The sequence below is a fragment of the Stegostoma tigrinum genome, chromosome 14, assembly GCF_030684315.1.
Source record: "Stegostoma tigrinum isolate sSteTig4 chromosome 14, sSteTig4.hap1, whole genome shotgun sequence".
Taxonomy (NCBI): Eukaryota; Metazoa; Chordata; class Chondrichthyes; order Orectolobiformes; family Stegostomatidae; genus Stegostoma; species Stegostoma tigrinum.
The window spans coordinates 32667129-32686156 of NC_081367.1; the positions used below are offsets into that span (position 1 = coordinate 32667129).

At 43.5% G+C, this 19028-nt stretch overlaps 1 protein-coding gene across 4 annotated transcripts in view; it reads right to left on the bottom strand.

The window, feature by feature from the left end:
• Nucleotides 1–19028, bottom strand: part of lekr1 (leucine, glutamate and lysine rich 1) — a 176598-nt gene that overhangs the window by 107603 nt on the left and 49967 nt on the right. For all 4 annotated transcript variants that reach the window (XM_059651082.1, XM_048542834.2, XM_059651081.1 and 1 more), the window contains one exon: nucleotides 6721–6935. In XM_059651082.1, coding sequence (XP_059507065.1) covers nucleotides 6721–6935 — 215 coding nt within the window. The remainder of the gene's footprint in view (nucleotides 1–6720; nucleotides 6936–19028) is intronic.

Sequence of the window (19028 nt, forward strand, 5' to 3'; positions counted from 1 at the left end):
GCAATATTCATCGTCAAAATGTCAGAATTCAACTATCACTCATGAGATTCAACGGTACAAACATCGGTAAATCTCCCACTATCAACATGCTGGGGTTACCACTGACCAAAAATTGAACTGGACCAGCTGTTTAATTACTGTGGCTGCAGAGGCAGGTCAGAAGTGGGGAATTCTGCAGTGAGTGGCTCATCTCCAGATTCCCCAAAACCTGTCTACAATCTACAAGGCACAAGTGAAAAGTATGACAGAATATTCTCCACTTGCCTGGATGATTGCAGCTCAAACAATGTTCAAGAAGCTTAACACCCTTCAGGACGAAACAGTCAGCTCAAGTAACACCCATCCACTTCTTTAAATATTCACTCTTCCACCACAAAAAGTGTGCACTCAATACAAAGCTTACTACAGTAACTCATTAAGCCTTCTTTGACAGTACCTTCCAAATCTACAATCTCATCCACTTAGAAGGACAAGAACAGCAAATGCATGGGTATTACCACCATCTGTAAGTTACTTCTAAGTCACAAACCATCCTGATTTTAAAAACTACAGCATTATTCCTTCACTGTCAGTGGAGTCAAAATCTATGAACACCCTCCTTTACTGCACTATACATGTGGCTACACCAGATGAACTGCATCAGTTCAAGAAGGCAAGATAATAAAATGTGAGGCTGGATGAACACAGCAGGCCAAGCAGTACCTCAGGAGCACAAAAGCTGACGTTTCGGGCCTAGACCCTTCATCAGAGAGGGGGATGGGGTGAGGGTTCTGGAATAAATAGGGAGAGAGGGGGAGGCGGACCGAAGATGGAGAGAAAAGAAGATAGGTGGACAGGAGAGTATAGGTGGGGAGGTAGGGAGGGGATAGGTCAGTCCAGGGAAGACGGACAGGTCAAGGAGGTGGGATGAGGTTAGTAGGTAGATGGGGGTACGGCTTGGGGTGGGAGGAAGGGATGGGTGAGAGGAAGAACAGGTTAGGGAGGCAGAGACAGGTTGGACTGGTTTTGGGATGCAGTGGGTGGAGGGGAAGAGCTGGGCTGGTTGTGTGGTGCAGTGGGGGGAGGGGACGAACTGGGCTGGTTTAGGGATGCAGTTGGGGAAGGGGAGATTTTAAAACTGGTGAAGTCCACATTGATACCATTAGGCTGCAGGGTTCCCAAGCGGAATATGAGTTGCTGTTCCTGCAACCTTCGGGTGGCATCATTGTGGCACTGCAGGAGGCCCTTGATGGACATGTCATCTAAAGAATGGGAGGGGGAGTGGAAATGGTTTGCGACTGGGAGGTGCAGTTGTTTGTTGCGAACCGAGCGGAGGTGTTCTGCAAAGCGGTCTCCAAGCCTCCGCTTGGTTTCCACAATGTAGAGGAAGCCACACCGGGTACAGTGGATGCAGTATACCACATTGGCAGATGTGCAGGTGAACCTCTGCTTAATGTGGAATGTCATCTTGGGGCCTGGGATAGGGGTGAGGGAGGAGGTGTGGGGGCAAGTGTTGCATTTCCTGCGGTTGCAGGGGAAGGTGCTGGGTGTGGTGGGGTTGGAGGGCAGTGTGGAGCGAACAAGGGAGTCACGGAGAGAGTGGTCTGTCCGGAAAGCAGACAGGGGTGGGGATGGAAAAATGTCTTGGGTGGTGGGGTCGAATTGTAGATGGCGGAAGTGTCGGAGGATGATGCGTTGTATCCGGAGGTTGGTGGGGTGGTGTGTGAGAACGAGGGAGATCCGCTTTGGGCGGTTGTGGCGGGGGCGGGGTGTGAGGGATGTGTTGTGGGAAATACGGGAGACGCGGTCAAGGGCGTTCTCGATCACTGTGGGGGGAAAGTTGCAGTCCTTGAAGAACTTGGACATCTGGGATGTGCGGGAGTGGAATGTCTTATCGTGGGAGCAGATGCGGCGGAGGCGGAGGAATTGGGAATAGGGGATGGAATTTTTGCACGAGGGTGGGTGGGAGGAGGTGTATTCTAGGTAGCTGTGGGAGTCGGTGGGCTTGAAATGGACATCAGTTACAAGCTGGTTGCCTGAGATGGAGACTGAGAGGTCCAGGAAGGTGAGGGATGTGCTGGAGATGGCCCAGGTGAACTGAAGGTTGGGGTGGAAAGTGTTGGTGAAGTGGATGAACTGTTCGAGCTCCTCTGGGGAGCAAGAGGCGGCGCCGATACAGTCATCAATGTACTGGAGGAAGAGGTGGGGTTTGGGGCCTGTGTAGGTGCGGAAGAGGGACTGTTCCACGTAACCGACAAAGAGGCAGGCAGAGCTGGGGCCCATGTGGGTGCCCATGGCCACCCCCTTAGTCTGTAGGAAGTGGGAGGAGTCAAAAGAGAAGTTGTTGAGGGTGAGGACGAGTTCGGCTAGGCGGATGAGGGTGTCGGTGGAGGGGGACTGGTCGGGCCTGCGGGACAGGAAGAAGCGGAGGGCCTTGAGGCCATCTGCATGCAGAATGCAGGTGTATAGGGACTGGACGTCCATGGTGAATAACGTTCATGACATTAACCGCCTCAACCTCTCCACCCCTCTCACCCACTCCAACCTCTCCCCCGCAGAACGGGCAGCCCTCTGCTCCAACCCCAACCTCACCATCAAACCCACAGACAAGGGTGGCGCAGTGGTAGTATGGTGCACTGACCTCTACATCGCCAAGGCCAGACGCCAACTCTCCGACACCACCTCCTACTGCCCCCTCGATCATGACCCCACACCCGAGTACCAAACCATCATCTCCAACACCATTCATGACCTCATCACCTCAGGGGACCTCCCACCCACAGCCTCCAACCTCACTGTTCCCCAACCCCGCACAGCCCATTTCTATCTCCTTCCCAAAATCCACAAACCTGCCTGCCCTGGTCGACCCATCGTCTCAGCCTGCTCCTGCCCCACCGAACTCATCTCCACCTATGTGGACTCCATTTTCTCCCCTTTGGTCCAGGAGCTCCCCACCTACGTCCATGACACCACCCACGCCATCCACCTCCTCCAGGACTTCCAATTCCCTGGCCCCCAACACCTCATCTTCACCATGGACGTCCAGTCCCTATACACCTGCATTCCGCATGCAGATAGCCTCAAGGCCCTCCACTTCTTCCTGTCCCGCAGGCCCGACCAGTCCGCCTCCACCGACACCCTCATCCGCCTAGCCGAACTCGTCCTCACCCTCAACAACTTCTCATTTGACTCCTCCCACTTCCTACAGACTAAGGGGGTGGCCATGGGTACGCGCATGGGCCCAAGCTATGCCTGCCTCTTTGTAGGTTACGTGGAACAGTCCATCTTCCGCACCCACACGGGCCCCAAACCCCACCTCTTCCTCTGGTACATTGATGACTGTAACGGCGCCGCCTCTTGCTCCCCAGAGGAGCTCGAACAGTTCATCCACTTCACCAACACCTTCCACCCCAACCTTCAGTTCACCTGGGCCATCTTCAGCACATCCCTCACCTTCCTGGACCTCTCAGTCTCCATCTCAGGCAACCAGCTTGTAACTGATGTCCATTTCAAGCCCACCGACTCCCACAGCTACCTAGAATACACCTCCTCCCACCCACCCTCGTGCAAAAATTCCATCCCCTATTCCCAATTCCTCCGCCTCCGCCGCATCTGCTCCCACGATAAGACATTCCACTCCCGCGCATCCCAGATGTCCAAGTTCTTCAAGGACCTCAACTTTCCCCCCACAGTGATCGAGAACGCCCTTGACCGCGTCTCCCGTATTTCCCACAACACATCCCTCACACCCCGCCCCCGCCACAACCGCCCAAAGAGGATCCCCCTCGTTCTCACACACCACCCCACCAACCTCCGGATACAACGCATCATCCTCCGACACTTCAGCCATCTACAATCCGACCCCACCACCCAAGACATTTTTCCATCCCCACCCCTGTCTGCTTTCCGGAGAGACCACTCTCTCCGTGACTCCCTTGTTCGCTCCACACTGCCCTCCAACCCCACCACACCCAGCACATTCCCCTGCAACCGCAGGAAATGCTACACTTGCCCCCACACCTCCTCCCTCACCCCTATCCCAGGCCCCAAGATGACATTCCACATTAAGCAGAGGTTCACCTGCACATCTGCCAATGTGGTATACTGCATCCACTGTACCCGGTGTGGCTTCCTCCACATTGGGGAAACCAAGCGGAGGCTTGGATAATAAAATGTGAGGCTGGATGAACACAGCAGGCCAAGCAGCATCTCAGGAGCACAAAAGCTGACGTTTCGGGCCTAGACCCTTCATCAGAGAGGGGGATGGGGGGAGGGAACTGGAATAAATAGGGAGAGAGGGGGAGGCGGACCGAAGATGGAGAGTAAAGAAGATAGGTGGAGAAGGTGTGGGTGGGGAGGTAGGGAGGGGATAGGTCAGTCCAGGGAAGACGGACAGGTCAAGGAGGTGGGATGAGGTTAGTAGGTAGCTGGGGGTGCGGCTTGGGGTGGGAGGAAGGGATGGGTGAGAGGAAGAACCGGTTAGGGAGGCAGAGACAGGTTGGACTGGTTTTGGGATGCAGTGGGTGGGGGGGAAGAGCTGGGCTGGTTGTGTGGTGCAGTGGGGGGAGGGGATGAACTGGGCTGGTTTAGGGATGCAGTGGGGGAAGGGGAGATTTTGAAACTGGTGAAGTCCACATTGATACCATATGGCTGCAGGGTTCCCAGGCGGAATATGAGTTGCTGTTCCTGCAACCTTCGGGTGGCATCATTGTGGCAGTGCAGGAGGCCCATGATGGACATGTCATCAAGAGAATGGGAGGGGGAGTGGAAATGGTTTGCGACTGGGAGGTGCAGTTGTTTGTTGCGAACTGAGCGGAGGCTTGGAGACTGCTTTGCAGAACACCTCCACTCAGTTCGCAACAAACAACTGCACCTCCCAGTCGCAAACCATTTCCACTCCCCCTCCCATTCTTTAGATGACATGTCCATCATGGGCCTCCTGCAGTGCCACAATGATGCCACCCGAAGGTTGCAGGAACAGCAACTCATATTCCGCTTGGGAACCCTGCAGCCCAATGGTATCAATGTGGACTTCACCAGTTTCAAAATCTCCCCTTCCCCAACTGCATCCCTAAACCAGCCCAGTTCGTCCCCTCCCCCCACTGCACCACACAACCAGCCCAGCTCTTCCCCTCCACCCACTGCATTCCAAAACCAGTCCAACCTGTCTCTGCCTCCCTAACCTGTTCTTCCTCTCACCCATCCCTTCCTCCCACCCCAAGCCGTACCCCCATCTACCTACTAACCTCATCCCACCTCCTTGACCTGTCCGTCTTCCCTGGACTGACCTATCCCCTCCCCACCTCCCCACCTATACTCTCTCCACCTATCTTCTTTTCTCTCCATCCTCGGTCCGCCTCCCCCTCTCTCCCTATTTATTCCAGAACCCTCACCCCATCCCCCTCTCTGATGAAGGGTCTAGGCCCGAAACGTCAGCTTTTGTGCTCCTGAGATGCTGCTTGGCTTGCTGTGTTCATCCAGCCTCACATTTTATTATCTTGGATTCTCCAGCATCTGCAGTTCCCATTATCTCTGATACTAGTTCAAGAAGGCAACTCATCACCATCTTCTGAAGGTTATGTCGGGATGGACAATAAAAGTTGATCTAACAACAACTATTTCCAATGAAAGGATAAATTAAAAATAAATAATATCAATTCAATTATGTATGCAAGACTATCAATTTAAGCTTGACGTGCTTTCAGAAAGGAAATAAGATTATTATTTTTGTATCCCATTTACTAAAACTGATTTTTCATTAGCAAACTTTTCTGTGTACAAAAATGTTTCAGTTTTGTAGAAGATAACATTTGTATTGTCTGTTTAAGTAAATTTATATCTGTCAAGTTTTTAAATAATGACATTGTTGATTCAATGAATAAAGTAGCTCCCAGGTGCACAATGCAAGATAAATATAGGTAGCAACATAGTGAAACAGAAACTCAGCAGGTCTGGCAGCATCTGTGGAAAGAAAATGAGAGTTAACGTTGAGTCCAGTAACTCATAGTATGGTGCTTTGAATTTTGTCCTGAAGCTACATATTGATGGCCATGCTTTAACAGACAGGTTAAAGTCTGTTCCATATGACAACAACACAAATGGCCTTGATTTAGTTAAAACCTTTTGCTAGAGTCAAGATAGAGTGAACTATCTTCTGAAGTGACACCAAGGGTACCAGTCAAGCTGAGAAGAGTTTTAAATGAAGATGTAACTATTTACTGAATAAGAAACAAATAATGACTAAGTTTCGCTATTTTTCTAAAAAGAGCACAGTTCTACTAATTGATTTCTTACAGTGTTTCTAACCATGCAATCTCTGTCTCCATTAGAAATGTTTTGACCTTTCTGGCTTTGCAATTACAATACTGAAAACATATTCCCCAAATTGAGTGTCCATTTTAAACCGAAACCTCAATTAATACCTACATTTAACAAACATCTTTATCATTTTATATTCAGGCTACTTGTCAGTGTGCTTAGTACAGGAGTTCCATCAAGGAAGAATAAACAAGGGCAGGTCTTTTTGCTACAAAACAGCACTTCCAGTCACTCAACAAAATTGAAGTACTGATGCCATCACAGAGAAGGATACAGAGTAGATCATTTGCCTCTTGGTTTAAGAAAGCACATGGCACTCATATTAAAAAGGGAACATTCAAAACAATATAAATCTAATGTATGGAATGCTCGATACAAGTAACATTTGATGCTACTAATTACTTCCGCAGACTTTGTACTTACCTTTCCTTCTTCTGCTGATGATCACTTTTCAACTGTTCCATATGCTGCTTCATTGAACAAAGCTCCCTTTGCAACTTCTCTTCACGTTCAACACTTTCACGGTAAAATTCCATTTCTGCTTCCATTGCTTTCAGTTTCTCTTCCATTAATTTGAATTCACGATGTATTAGATAACTAACTCCACAATATCTGCAAACTGTCTCATCCTGGCGCATCTAAAAATGAGAACAGTGGGACACGGAAACTAGAATTAATCAGAAGATTACCAAAACTAAATCATCTAAACTACATCACTAATAACAACTATTTTCAGTCAGTTTATCAAAGTGTATTCCACACCAGTGCCTATTACTGCATTACAATATAAGTTCTATTTTTGACTTTTCAAATAAAAGGTCGTGCGTCTCTTAATAAACAAGTCACCATAATGTTTGCACTATATTTAGACATTTTAATGCACTAAATTTATACTTTGGCCCAGAATTTGCTGCATGAATACCGTAGTTTCAAAGTTTACCTTCCCAATGCTCCAATAAGATGGAAAAATAATTAGACTTTCTAACAATGATTATAGTAGCAGATTGGAAATGTATGGCTGATGTATAGTTAAGAATCCATTCCACAGAAGCAAATTGTGTGAATGCTGGATATCTAAAATAAAAAAACAGAAAATACTGGAAAATCTCAGCAAATCTGACGGCATCCACTGAGAAAGAAATAGAGTTAACATTCCAAAACTGTTCTGGTTGCAGGCTGCAGACCTAAGCGTGGCACGGTGGCTCAGTGGTTAGCACTGCAGCTTCACAGCACCGGGGACCCAGTTTAATTCTAGCCTCAGGCGATTGTGTGGAGTTTGCACATTCTCCCCGTGTCTGCGTGGGTTTCCTCTGGCTGCTCCGGTTTCCTCCCACAGTCCAAAGATGTGCAGGTTAGGTGGCTATGCTAAATTGCCCGTAGAGTTCAGGGGTGTGTGGGTTATTGGGGGATGGGTCTGGGTGGGACGCTTCAAGGGGCAGTGTGGACTTGTTGGGCCGAAGGGCCTGTTTCCACACTATACGTAATCTAATCTAAAATGCTAACTGAGATTTCCTCCTCAACAAATGCTATACCAGTAAATTCTGCTTTTTGAGAATTGAGGTATTACAGCCAAATTGATTTCTCTTTTTTATTTCCATTACGACAATAATATGTTAGTTATCTAAGCCAGAAAAACAACACTGACAGAATGCGAGATGTATAGTTACAGCAAATATTTTGAGCGTAAGTGATTTGTAACTGAATAACAGCTGAAGATTCAATGATGCTATTCTTTTTCTCACTTTCCTTCCTTGGCTTTCTTTCTGATGTTACAATCAATGTGACACCACATAACCGTGTCTTGATGCCACAGTTCATGTATGCTGTGTATCTTTGGTGAGAATATTTGCTTCCAACACCATATTGTGAAGTCTCGCAATGAGGAGGAATTCAAAAGAAAGATGAAGTAGCAATAGTTATTTTGACCAATTTGGGTGGAGTGAAATGTCTCTGTAGCTTTTGAATACCATTCCCACCCTGAGTAGGAGATTCTGGAATGTTCCCAGCTTATCCATGGCCTTTCACCTACCTATCACTCACCTACCTTCTATCTTTTGTGGGGGTGACAGAAAAAGTATTTAGATTTGTGGATAAGATCACAATCCTCAGCCATCTCAGATGCCTGTCTGACGGCCAAAGCCTTCTGGTTTTCTACGTGGGGTCTTCCTAAAGAAGGGAGTACAGTTTTAAATTGCTCCAGGAGAAATATGTCCTTAAGGGTCCTATATATGGCCTGAACCTTTAGTGCATCTAGTTAAATTGCTTTATGGTCTAAAAGTTCAAATATGCGTGACAGTCTATTTCTAGAGGTTCTAAAATGTCTGCATATAAGCCTCAAGAACCAACTCATGAATACAGGAGTAGCCTTTTTCCCATCTCATAATTTGGAGAAACATCATCAGTAAGTTTGGCATAAACTTCATAAGTTCATCCAATCAACCTGCTTTGTGTGAGCAGTGACCAGTGACCAGTTTTCTTTTGCCCACCTCATCTGTTCAACTATCTATCAAAATAGTTGTGAAAAACATCAACATGCCTTTTCTTGGGAGGGCGCACAAATTTAAACAGTTACCCAACGGGTCCTGGGCTGGACAGATATGTTTCTGCTTCCATGTTTCCATCAGAGTCAAAAGATATCCTTCTTCATTAGTTCCAGCATTTTGAAACAGTGTTCTCTTTCCCCTTTATCTTTCTCCTGCCTCTCTTCTTCATTTTGCAATTCTTGTTTCACCTTCCTAGATCTCTTTCCTTCTCAGGCTCAGGTTTTTTTTATTTCCTGTCAAGTTTTCAGATATCTTTTTCTGGCTTAATTGCCAACTGCTTCATTGGCAATTTAATTCCAGTTAATTCAACTGAGCTATCAGCTAAATTGTCTTTTTTCTTCTTTGAATTTCAAATGCTGGATTATTACCTCAACTGTGTCTTTTGTTTTCCTGCCAATGTAATTATTCCTAGCACTGGTTAATTTTTGTTAGTCTCCCAGAGATAAAACATCCCTGTCTAGAGAGATCATAAAATAGATGAAGCATTGTGATTTTTAATAATGTGGTTAAGTCCTTTTTTTGGTATCCATTTTTTGCAATAAGCAAGTCAGCACTCTGTGACAGATTAACATTTATCCAACAAACATTTCCAAGAGTTGCTAGGTGGCAAGATTCATTCTACTGAGTTACAGGGCTTAATGCAATTGCTGATTGCAATGTTTTCAACAGATCAATAAGAACAGTTCCGAATTCACAGAAGGCAAGTTCAAAGTTAGTTGGAGTGGGAGACAGAGTTAGAACTTTTGTTAGGCAGTGCTGCTTTTAGCTGTACTACTGGGAGACAACTGAACCACACGGGTTTTGTGTACTGACGACTCAGGGAAGTACTGGGAGCTGTGAAAGCTCAGAGAAGCTGTATGCCACTAATAGTTGAAAGTGGGTGTTAGAAAGCCCACAAAAATTATTGGATGCAACTGAGCAAGATTAGAGCTAATGGGAAAGCCAGAACAAGTTTTATCTTGATTAAACTAGCTGTCAATGAAGAACTGGAATTATGCTTGTGAGTGACCACTGGAATGCAACTTCAAAGTCCAGGAAAGTGTAGACCCGAAGAAGAAACTGAATGACCACAACAGTAGTGTCATTGAGAAATTCCATGACAGAGTGGCTCTTGAGAAGGTATTTCAAGACCAGATCAACAAAATGAAGAATTACAATGCCTTGTGAAATGCAATATCCAACCATGTCATTAACATCAGAGGGGGTGGGGGCGCTAGTTTCTGTGAAATCCACGGGATTAGTTTTGATTGTGTTTGCCATTTGATGTGCACTGTACAGTGTGCAATTAAAGTTTATTATCCAATTTTACTGTATGTTAATTTATTAAATGAGTTGACATATTCTAGTTTGTCATATAGTAAGGTTTATTGTTACTTGTTATCACAATTAAACACACTTTATGGACTTTATACACAGAAGTTACTGTTCTCTTATCAGATCTTAAATACATTTGATAGCCTGGTCTGCGATTATGTCTATACAAACTGCAAAATTCACTGAAAATCTTAATCAGCCTCAACTTCAGCCAGTCCCAGAACTCTGATTTGTCTGTATAATTCAAACCATGCAAGATCCCCAGATATATCTTACAATTAATTTGGGAGGTATGTGTTGTTTCTCTGTAGTCCCACCACTCCAAAAGTCACAGCATAACCTCACAGCATATATTCAATTTCTTTTTGTCCAATAATCAACATTGACAAGTACATATTTAACCTATTGTCTCAGAATAACAATTTGCCAATCAGGTTTCTTTGTTAAACAGCAAAACTACTGATTTATTATAAAACAAAACATTTCAATAAAAATGAAAATTTTTAACTGTGAAGGATAAATATATACAGAATTTAAAGAAAATCTCTCTGCAGAGATCAACTTTATGTCAAGAAATGTGCTTTGTCCATTTATTGTCCATATCATTAGAACATAGAGCGAACATTAGCCAGATAGCATGAGCTGCAAAACAGTATTTCTTCACTAATTATGCAGTGCAACTCTAAACTGTCTTTACTTGCTGAGATTCTTCAGTGTATTGTCATCTTCCAACGCCATTTAATATGAATCCCTCCAGTGTGCTTTCTGTTCATGTCACGGCATTGGGTCCACCTTAGTCAATGATATGAATGGCATCCTATCTGGCTGTAGCTGGTATGTTATCTTCATTTATCCTGCTGAAACTTTGTACAGTATTAGACCAGGTTGATCGCTCTGTCTTTCACCACTTCTCCTCTGTTCAAGTTTATAGAACGACTTGCTCCTACTGTGGGAGCTTGTCTGTACTATGAACAATTTCTTGATCAACTCCACTCACTTGCTCCAAATAAAAGGTGTTGTTACAGGTCCTAGTTATGCCTACTTTTTTGTGGGACATGGTGTGGGACAAACACATGGGAGCAGCAAGGACATCTGCAGCAAATGTTTTCTCTTCCATGGAGAGTCACTTCTGGGTTCACTAGAGGATTGTTCACACTCCTCTGCTTTTATCTACATATTCCCCTTAGCAACTTTGCCTATTGATAATGGATTGAGCTGCCAGAGGAAATGGTGGAGGCCGGTACAATAACAACATTTAAAAGGCATCTGGATGGGTATATCAATAGGAAGGGTTTAGAGGGATATAGGCCAAATGCTGGCAAATGGGGCCAGATTAATTTAGGACATCTGGTTAGCCATGAACAAGTTGGACCAAGGGTCTGTTTCCATGTTGTTGAGCTCTATGACTCTTGACGCCAACAAGACACGATTTTAAATAAAAACCAAAAGAACTGCGGATGATGTAAATCAGGAACAAAAACAAAGCTGCTGTAAAAGCTCAGCAGGTCTGGCAGCATAAGTGAAGGAAAAAACAGATTTAACATTTCGGATCCAGTGGCCCTTCCTCAGAACTTTGTGTGTTTTTTAAGACCTAATTTTATTTCTCCATCAGTCATTCAACATTTGTATCAGCACCTTCCCCTCATGGGAGCAGAGAAACCACACCATGTTCTTGTCAGCCTTAAACACATTACCGATGACGATGAGCACCTTGCAATATCTTTCCCATGCCTCCAACTGTCGCCTTCAAACAACCGCCAAACATTAAACAGTCCATTGTTCGCAGCAAACTACCCATGGAAAGACAGTTTTATAAGAAGAGGGTAAGTGGTTTGGCCCTGTATTCATTGGAAACCAGAAGAAAGCAAGGCAACCTTATTGGGACATTCAAGATTTTTAGGGAACTTGACAAGGTAAGTATGGAAGAGGTTGTATCTGAAAAAAAATGGCAAAGACTGAAATGATGAAAGTTCCACATGTCCCACAAAAAAGTAGGCATAACTAGGACCTGTAACAACACCTTTTATTTGGAGCAAGTGAGTGGAGTTGATCAAGAAATTGTTCATAGTACAGACAAGCTCAGCCAGGCAGAGGAGGGTGATGGTGAATGGAGGCTTGCTGTTCCTCTATGTGTGGAAGCAGCAGGGTTTCCAATAATAGTCTAGTGGGGATTAAGTTATGGAAAGATTAGAGAAGTGGTGGTGAAGATGAGGTTGTTCGGACCAGGAAATAGAAATTGTTGAAGTGATGTCAGGCCTCAGAAAAGTAGATAATGTTGTTCAGAAGAGACTGTACAGCAAGAAATATTGGAATTGTGATATTACTCCAGGAACATGTGTTGCCTCCCAGATGCTAGGGTCAAGGATGTCTCGGAGAGATTACTGGTGATTGAGGACCACAACACCACCCTCACTTCCCACAGCACCTTCTCATGTGACTACAAAAGATGTAGTCCTACTCCTGCCCCTTCACCTCCTCTCTGCTCATCATCCAAAGGCCTAAATAGTCTTTCCAGATGAAGCAGCATTTCACCTGTAACTCCTCCAATCTTGTGAATTATATTTGCTGCATCCAGTGTGGTCTACACTACATTGGTGAAACCAAACACAGACTGGGTGATCACTTTGGTCTGTGCTCAAGCATGACCCCGATATTCCCATACCCTGTCATTATAACACAGCATCTTGCTCACATGCCCAACTGTCTGTCCTTGGCATGCAGCAACGTTCCAGCAAATCACAGAAAACTGGAGGAGCAACATCTCAGTCCCAGTATTTACAATTTATATTACCAGTTTAGGCAAAGGTACAGAGAGCAATTAGAAAGGTAAAAGACACGTTATAATATATCATGTTATGATCAGGCAAAGAATGATTGGCTCCCTTCTTTTTTAACCCCTTCTTGATTTGTTGCAACAAACTATTTTTTAGCATACAATTATCACGCTTCAGCTAAAATGTTATTAACAAGATCAAAATGAAGGGGCTAAAACACAGGCTTCCTTGAGGGAAAGAAAGAAAAATGTTGTTACCTACTTCACCTGGATAAACAGTAAAACTATGATAACTAAGGAACATGCAAACACAATTAACTTCAAAAGAAGTTGGAAGGTAGGGTATGGGGCGAAGGTATCTTTATAGACAGAAGGGTAAAGACAGCTGTAATTTAAAGTAAAGTTCTCAAGGTCTTAGAATTTACATGAGTCCGAAATGTTTAACTGTTACCTTGTTTCTTCAGCAGTGGTGAAGATTGTAGATCTTAAATTGTCAGTGAACGGTTATTGTTTCAATCCACTTTTTCACCAGACACTGACATTTGAGCACAACAAGAGAAACAGGCAGACAGAAGGAGGATGTGTCTTACAGTTCTTGCTGATAAATCCATTTCTCCTTGTCTCTGCTGTGCTGCTCAAAAGCTCCTGTTAAAATGTTATTCTTTTTGTGCATTCTATATCTGGCATCATTATGCATTCAAGCTGAATGATCTGCAGGCAACTTTCATCAATGTGTAACTCTCAGGAAGACAGAAATCAACCAGAAGATACAAATCAGAATTTGAATGCCCTTTTATTAAAATATCAATTTTGGCTTAGACTGATCCTTACTTATAGATAGTTTTCTGAACTCGGCTCAACCTGGTGAGGTGATCATAGCAGCAATTTTAGTGAGCATTTTCTTTTTTAATGGCTTTGGTCCATGAATGTCTCCAGTATTAAAATTAGATAACAGAATTTGAATATTGATTTCTAAGCTTACTATTTTTAAAACAAGTGTAAGGGGGTGAGAGTACAACTATAAGATAGTCATCCTTCAATTGTCCAGGGCTTTAGTGAGATCAAATGTGGACCAGAACTGGGTGCAATTTTCCTCAGTATAATAACTCAGGAAGCCTCATAAAACTCTAGTTAGGCCACACTTGGAATATTGTGTTCAGTGCTGGTCACCTCATTACAGGAAAGATGTGGAAGCTTTAGAGAGGGTACAGAGGAGATTTACCAGGATGCTGCCTAGACTGGAAGGCAGGTCTTATGAGGAAAGGTTGAGGGAGCTAGGGCTTTTTTCATTGGAGTGAAGAAGGATGAGAGGTGACTTGATTGAGGTTTACAAGATGATGACAGGCATAGATAGAATGGATAGTCAGAGACTTTTTCCCAGGGCAGAAATGATTATTACAAGGAGGCATAATTTTAGGGTGATTGGAAGAAGGGGAAATGTCAGAGGTAGGTTCTTCACACAGAGAGTGGTGGGCATGTGGAATGCACTCCGGCAGTGGTGGTGGAGTCAGATACTTTAGACATTTTTTAGCGACTCTTGGATAGGCCCATGGAGGATAGTAAAATGTAAGTTTTGCAAAGTAGATTGATCTTAGTAGGATAATAGGTTGGCACAAAATTGTGGGCCAAAGGCCCTGTACTGTGCTGTACTGCTCTCTGTTCTATTTTCCATGTATGTTCTGAGCCCAAGTGAAAAGGAACTTTGTTGAACATCAAAATAGAGCCGTGACTCATGGCATACATAGACTAGTCCAAGCCTTGAACAAACAGTTCTGCAGACCCTTTCCTGGACCTTGTAAGGACTGTCACACTCAGCGTATTGAAGTGTTATACCCCAGTATGTTCTGAACTACAAACTAGTTTTTATATTTTGTTTTGGAGACAAACGGCTACAAAAGACAGCTGGTTAAGGGTCAGCCGACATTTTTGTGGATTGAAACCACTCCTCTACCTCAGGAAGGAATTCATGATTGATATGAATCAACATCCTTCATTGAACACAAACCAAAAAGATATACTCCTCAAATGGACTTGACTCCTCAAGCACAAAGAATTTCACTTTTGCAAACCTCAGGGAGGTGAGCAACAGCACGGATATGTAATCAACCTGACCACCCACATTATTTGGAAAAGGATTTTGAATTTGTAAAATTCACATGATGAGAGTGCCCACATTTGTAAGACCATAAGTCATAGGACCAGAAATTAGGCCATTCAGCTCAGTGAGTCTACTCTACTATTCAATCATGGCTGATAAGTTCCTTAACCCAATTCTCCTGCTTTCTCCCCATAACCCTTGATCCCCTTGATAATCAAGAACTATCTATCTCAGACTTAAATGTACTCAATGGCCTGGCCTCTATAGGCTTCTGTGGCAGTGAAATTAACAGATTCACCTTTCTCTGGCTGAAGAAGTTTCTCCTTATCTCCATTCCAAAAGGTCCTCCCTTTACTCTAAGGCTGTGCCCTCGGGTCCTAGTCTCTCCTGTCAATGGAAGCATTTTCCTAACATTGACTGTGTCCAGGGCATTCAGTATTTTGAAGGCTTCCATTAGATCCTCACTCATCCTTCTAAACTCCAATGAGTGCAGTCCCTGAGTCCTCAAATGCTCTTCATATGTCAAGCTTTCCATTCCTGGGACCATTCTTGGGAACCTCCTCTGAACCCGCTCCAGGGCCAATACATCCTTCCTGGGATATGGGGCCCAAAACTGCATACAATACTCCAATGTGGCCTGACCAGGGCCCTATAAAACCTCAGTAGTACATCCCTGCCTTTATATTCAAGTCCTCTCAAAATAAATGCCAACATTGCATTTGCCTTCCTGACTACTGGCTCAACCTGCAAGTTTACCTTGAAAGAATCCTGGACTAGAACTCACAAGACTCTTTGCACTTCAGACTTCTGAATTTTCTCCCCATTTAGAAAACAGTCCATGCTTTAATTCTTCTTACCAAAGTGCATGAGTTCCCACTTTCCCACGTTGTACTTCCATCTGCCACTTCTTTACCCACTCTCCTAAATCTTGCCCAAATCCTTCTCCAGCCTCCCCAACTCCTCAATACTATCTGTCCCTTCACCTACCTTTGTATCATCTGCAAACTTAGCCAGAATGCCCACAATTCCTTCATCTCAATCATTAATGTATAAAGTGAAAAGTTGTGGTCCCAACACTGACCCTTGCAGAGCACCACTTGTCATCAGCTGCCATCCTGAGAAAGACCCTATTATATCCACTCTCTGAGACAGCCAATCTTCTATCAATGCTAGCAACTTGCCTCTAACACCATGGGCCGTTATCTTAATCAGCTGCCTCCTGTGAGTCACCTTGTCAAAGGCCTTTCTGAAATTCTGGTAGATAACATCTATTGGGTCTCCTTGGTCTACCCTGTTCATTACTTCCTCAAAAAATTCTAGCACATTTGTCAGGCATGATCTCCCCTTGATGAAACCATGCTGACTTTGCCCTACTTTACCATACACTTGCAAATATTCAGAAATTTTATCCTTTACAATGGACTCCAAAATCTTACCTACAACCAAGGTTAGGCTAATTGGCCTGTAATTTTCTGACTTTTGCCTTACGCCCTTTTTAAACAGGGGTGTCACGTTAGCAATTTTCCAGTTCTATGGGACCCTCCTGACTCTAGCGATTCCTGAAATATTACCACTAATGCTTCCATTATTTCTTCAGCTATCCCCTTTAGAACTCTGGGGTGTAGTAGATCTGGTCCAGGTGATTCATCAACCTTCAGGCCAATCAGTTTTACTAAGACCTTTTCCTTGGTGATGGCCACCACACTCAACTCTGCCCCCTGACTCTTTTGAATTTTTGGGACATGACTCATGTCTTCCACCATGAAGACATGAGGCGAAGTAATTATTCAGTTCCTCAGCCATTTCCTTGTTCCCCACTATTAACACTCCACCGTCATTTTCCAGTGGTCGAATGTCCACTTTTGCCGCTCTTTTGCCCCTTATATATCTAAAGAAACTCTTACAGTCTTCATTTATATTACTGGCTAGCTTACCCTCATATATAATCCTCAAATGGACTTGGCCCCTCAAGCACAAAGAACTTCACTTTTGCAAACTAGCAACAAAGAATATTCGAGAGGGAGGAAACCAACCAAGTGTTATCTAAACAAGAGTTTCCAGACATGGGCCTATTCCGAACCAAGAGAACCAATGGCAAGAATCTCAACATCAGGCCCCATTTTAAAACTGTGTTTTCCTCGGTGGTGAGCTGAAACTCCTGAGACCCCAAAGGGAGGAGAAGGCATGTGATGATAGTGCATGGGACCTTAAGGGTAGGATGCCTGATTAGTTTCTGTGCTTAAAACAGTTGTTTTAGGTTCTAATTGTGTTTAATTTAATAGTTTATTTAATTATAGTCCTCTGTATAATTGATAGTGTTAATTTTACTGTTAATTGCATTTACCTTCATTTTTGTATTATACTGTTTTTTTGTATTTAAGTAGACACAGAGGTTTTCTGCCGTGAAATGTCTGTCTATTGCCTTCTTCATTTCAGATTGCCTAAATGAGGACCAGGGGTCCGGGGGTGATTCAAACCACCTAAGGTCAGCAAATTACTGATCACAAAGCAGAATCAGTCCAATAGTAGTGTACTAATGGTGGTACAGGCTCAATGGACCAAAAAACCTCTTTTGTACTATATGATTCCATGATCTGTGGTCTGAGAGTGTGGCTGCTCCATTGTTAGACATAAGGCTGAGACAAATGGAGTTTTGAGTTCTCAGGGAATCAAACGATATATAGGCCTAGTGGTAAAGTACAGATAAAGCTGATGACCAGCCATGCTTGTACTGAATTAAATTGAAGTAGCATTTCTGGAATGGGAAGTACTGGTTAATATAATTAAAATCTCTCCAACATCACTTCCAGTACCTTGGAGTTCACAAAAACAAAAGCTGGCTCTTCTAGCAATCTGTCACACATTGTGCATTCTGTTGGTGCTGGCACTTTAGTAAAGAAGAAAATGTTCAATCCTTGTCAATTGTCAACTCTCACCTTGATTAAAAGGAAATAGTAAATGTTTAGCTACTTCCAGTAAAAAGCTATTTATAAAATGTAATTTAGTGAAGCCGAACAAATCTTAGAGGTGATTACCATTCTGCTTATCGCGGAAGTGAAGGACTTTTTCTAGGAAATTAATAGCTTCCATTTTATTTTGGACTGCGTGCAGTACTTTTCTAGATGTTTAGCTCGTAGTCATCCTCATTTGCTATTATTTTGAGCAATAAGCAAGACAACAATACTTAGTATAAGGAACACAGAGTGTTAAAGCATCTACTGCTGAACGCAAGTACAATATTTTTCACCAAATGAGAACATGTACCTAATGTACAATTCAGGTTTGAAAATTACTTTTATGAAATATAAATTGCTCAGTTTGTAACATTGATCTTCTCAGTCAACAAAGCAGGCAAGAGCAAATGAATTATTGGCTTTGTTTTTGTGTAAGTTTTATAACAGATAAATATAGGATAAAAGGCACATACTTGTGATATTATTTTGTTTAAAGGTTACTGCTTTATGGAATTACCAAAACTAATTACTCATAACCTCTAAACATCCACTTGGAATGCTATTCCTTAGCTAACCGTAGAAAATGTTGGAAAAGAATAGGAATTTGCAACAAATTTACATAAAACCAGAGCATTTTGATAGCTGGAGCCAGAAACAATTATTGCAGACTAAAACATCAGCGCAAATGCATACATTTGGCCTCCAAGTAACAATCTTTGAGGAAAGATAGAATAAGACTTGGCCAATAATGAAAACAGTCGGCAATTTGGTGGCTCTTTTTAATTTTCGGAGTGAATAATTGTGTTAGATAACCAAATAAAATACCCAATCTACTGCACACTACCTCCAAATATCTGAAATAATTAATTTTAAAAAAAGATTATTGCAACAAGCCTAAATTTAGATTTACAAATAACCCATACATTGTTGTTATCAGTTAAAGCAACGGTGAAGTGGATGAACTGTTCGAGCTCCTCTGGGGAGCAAAAGGCGGCGCTGATACAGTCATCAATGTAACGGAGGAAGAGGTGAGGTTTGGGGCCTGTGTA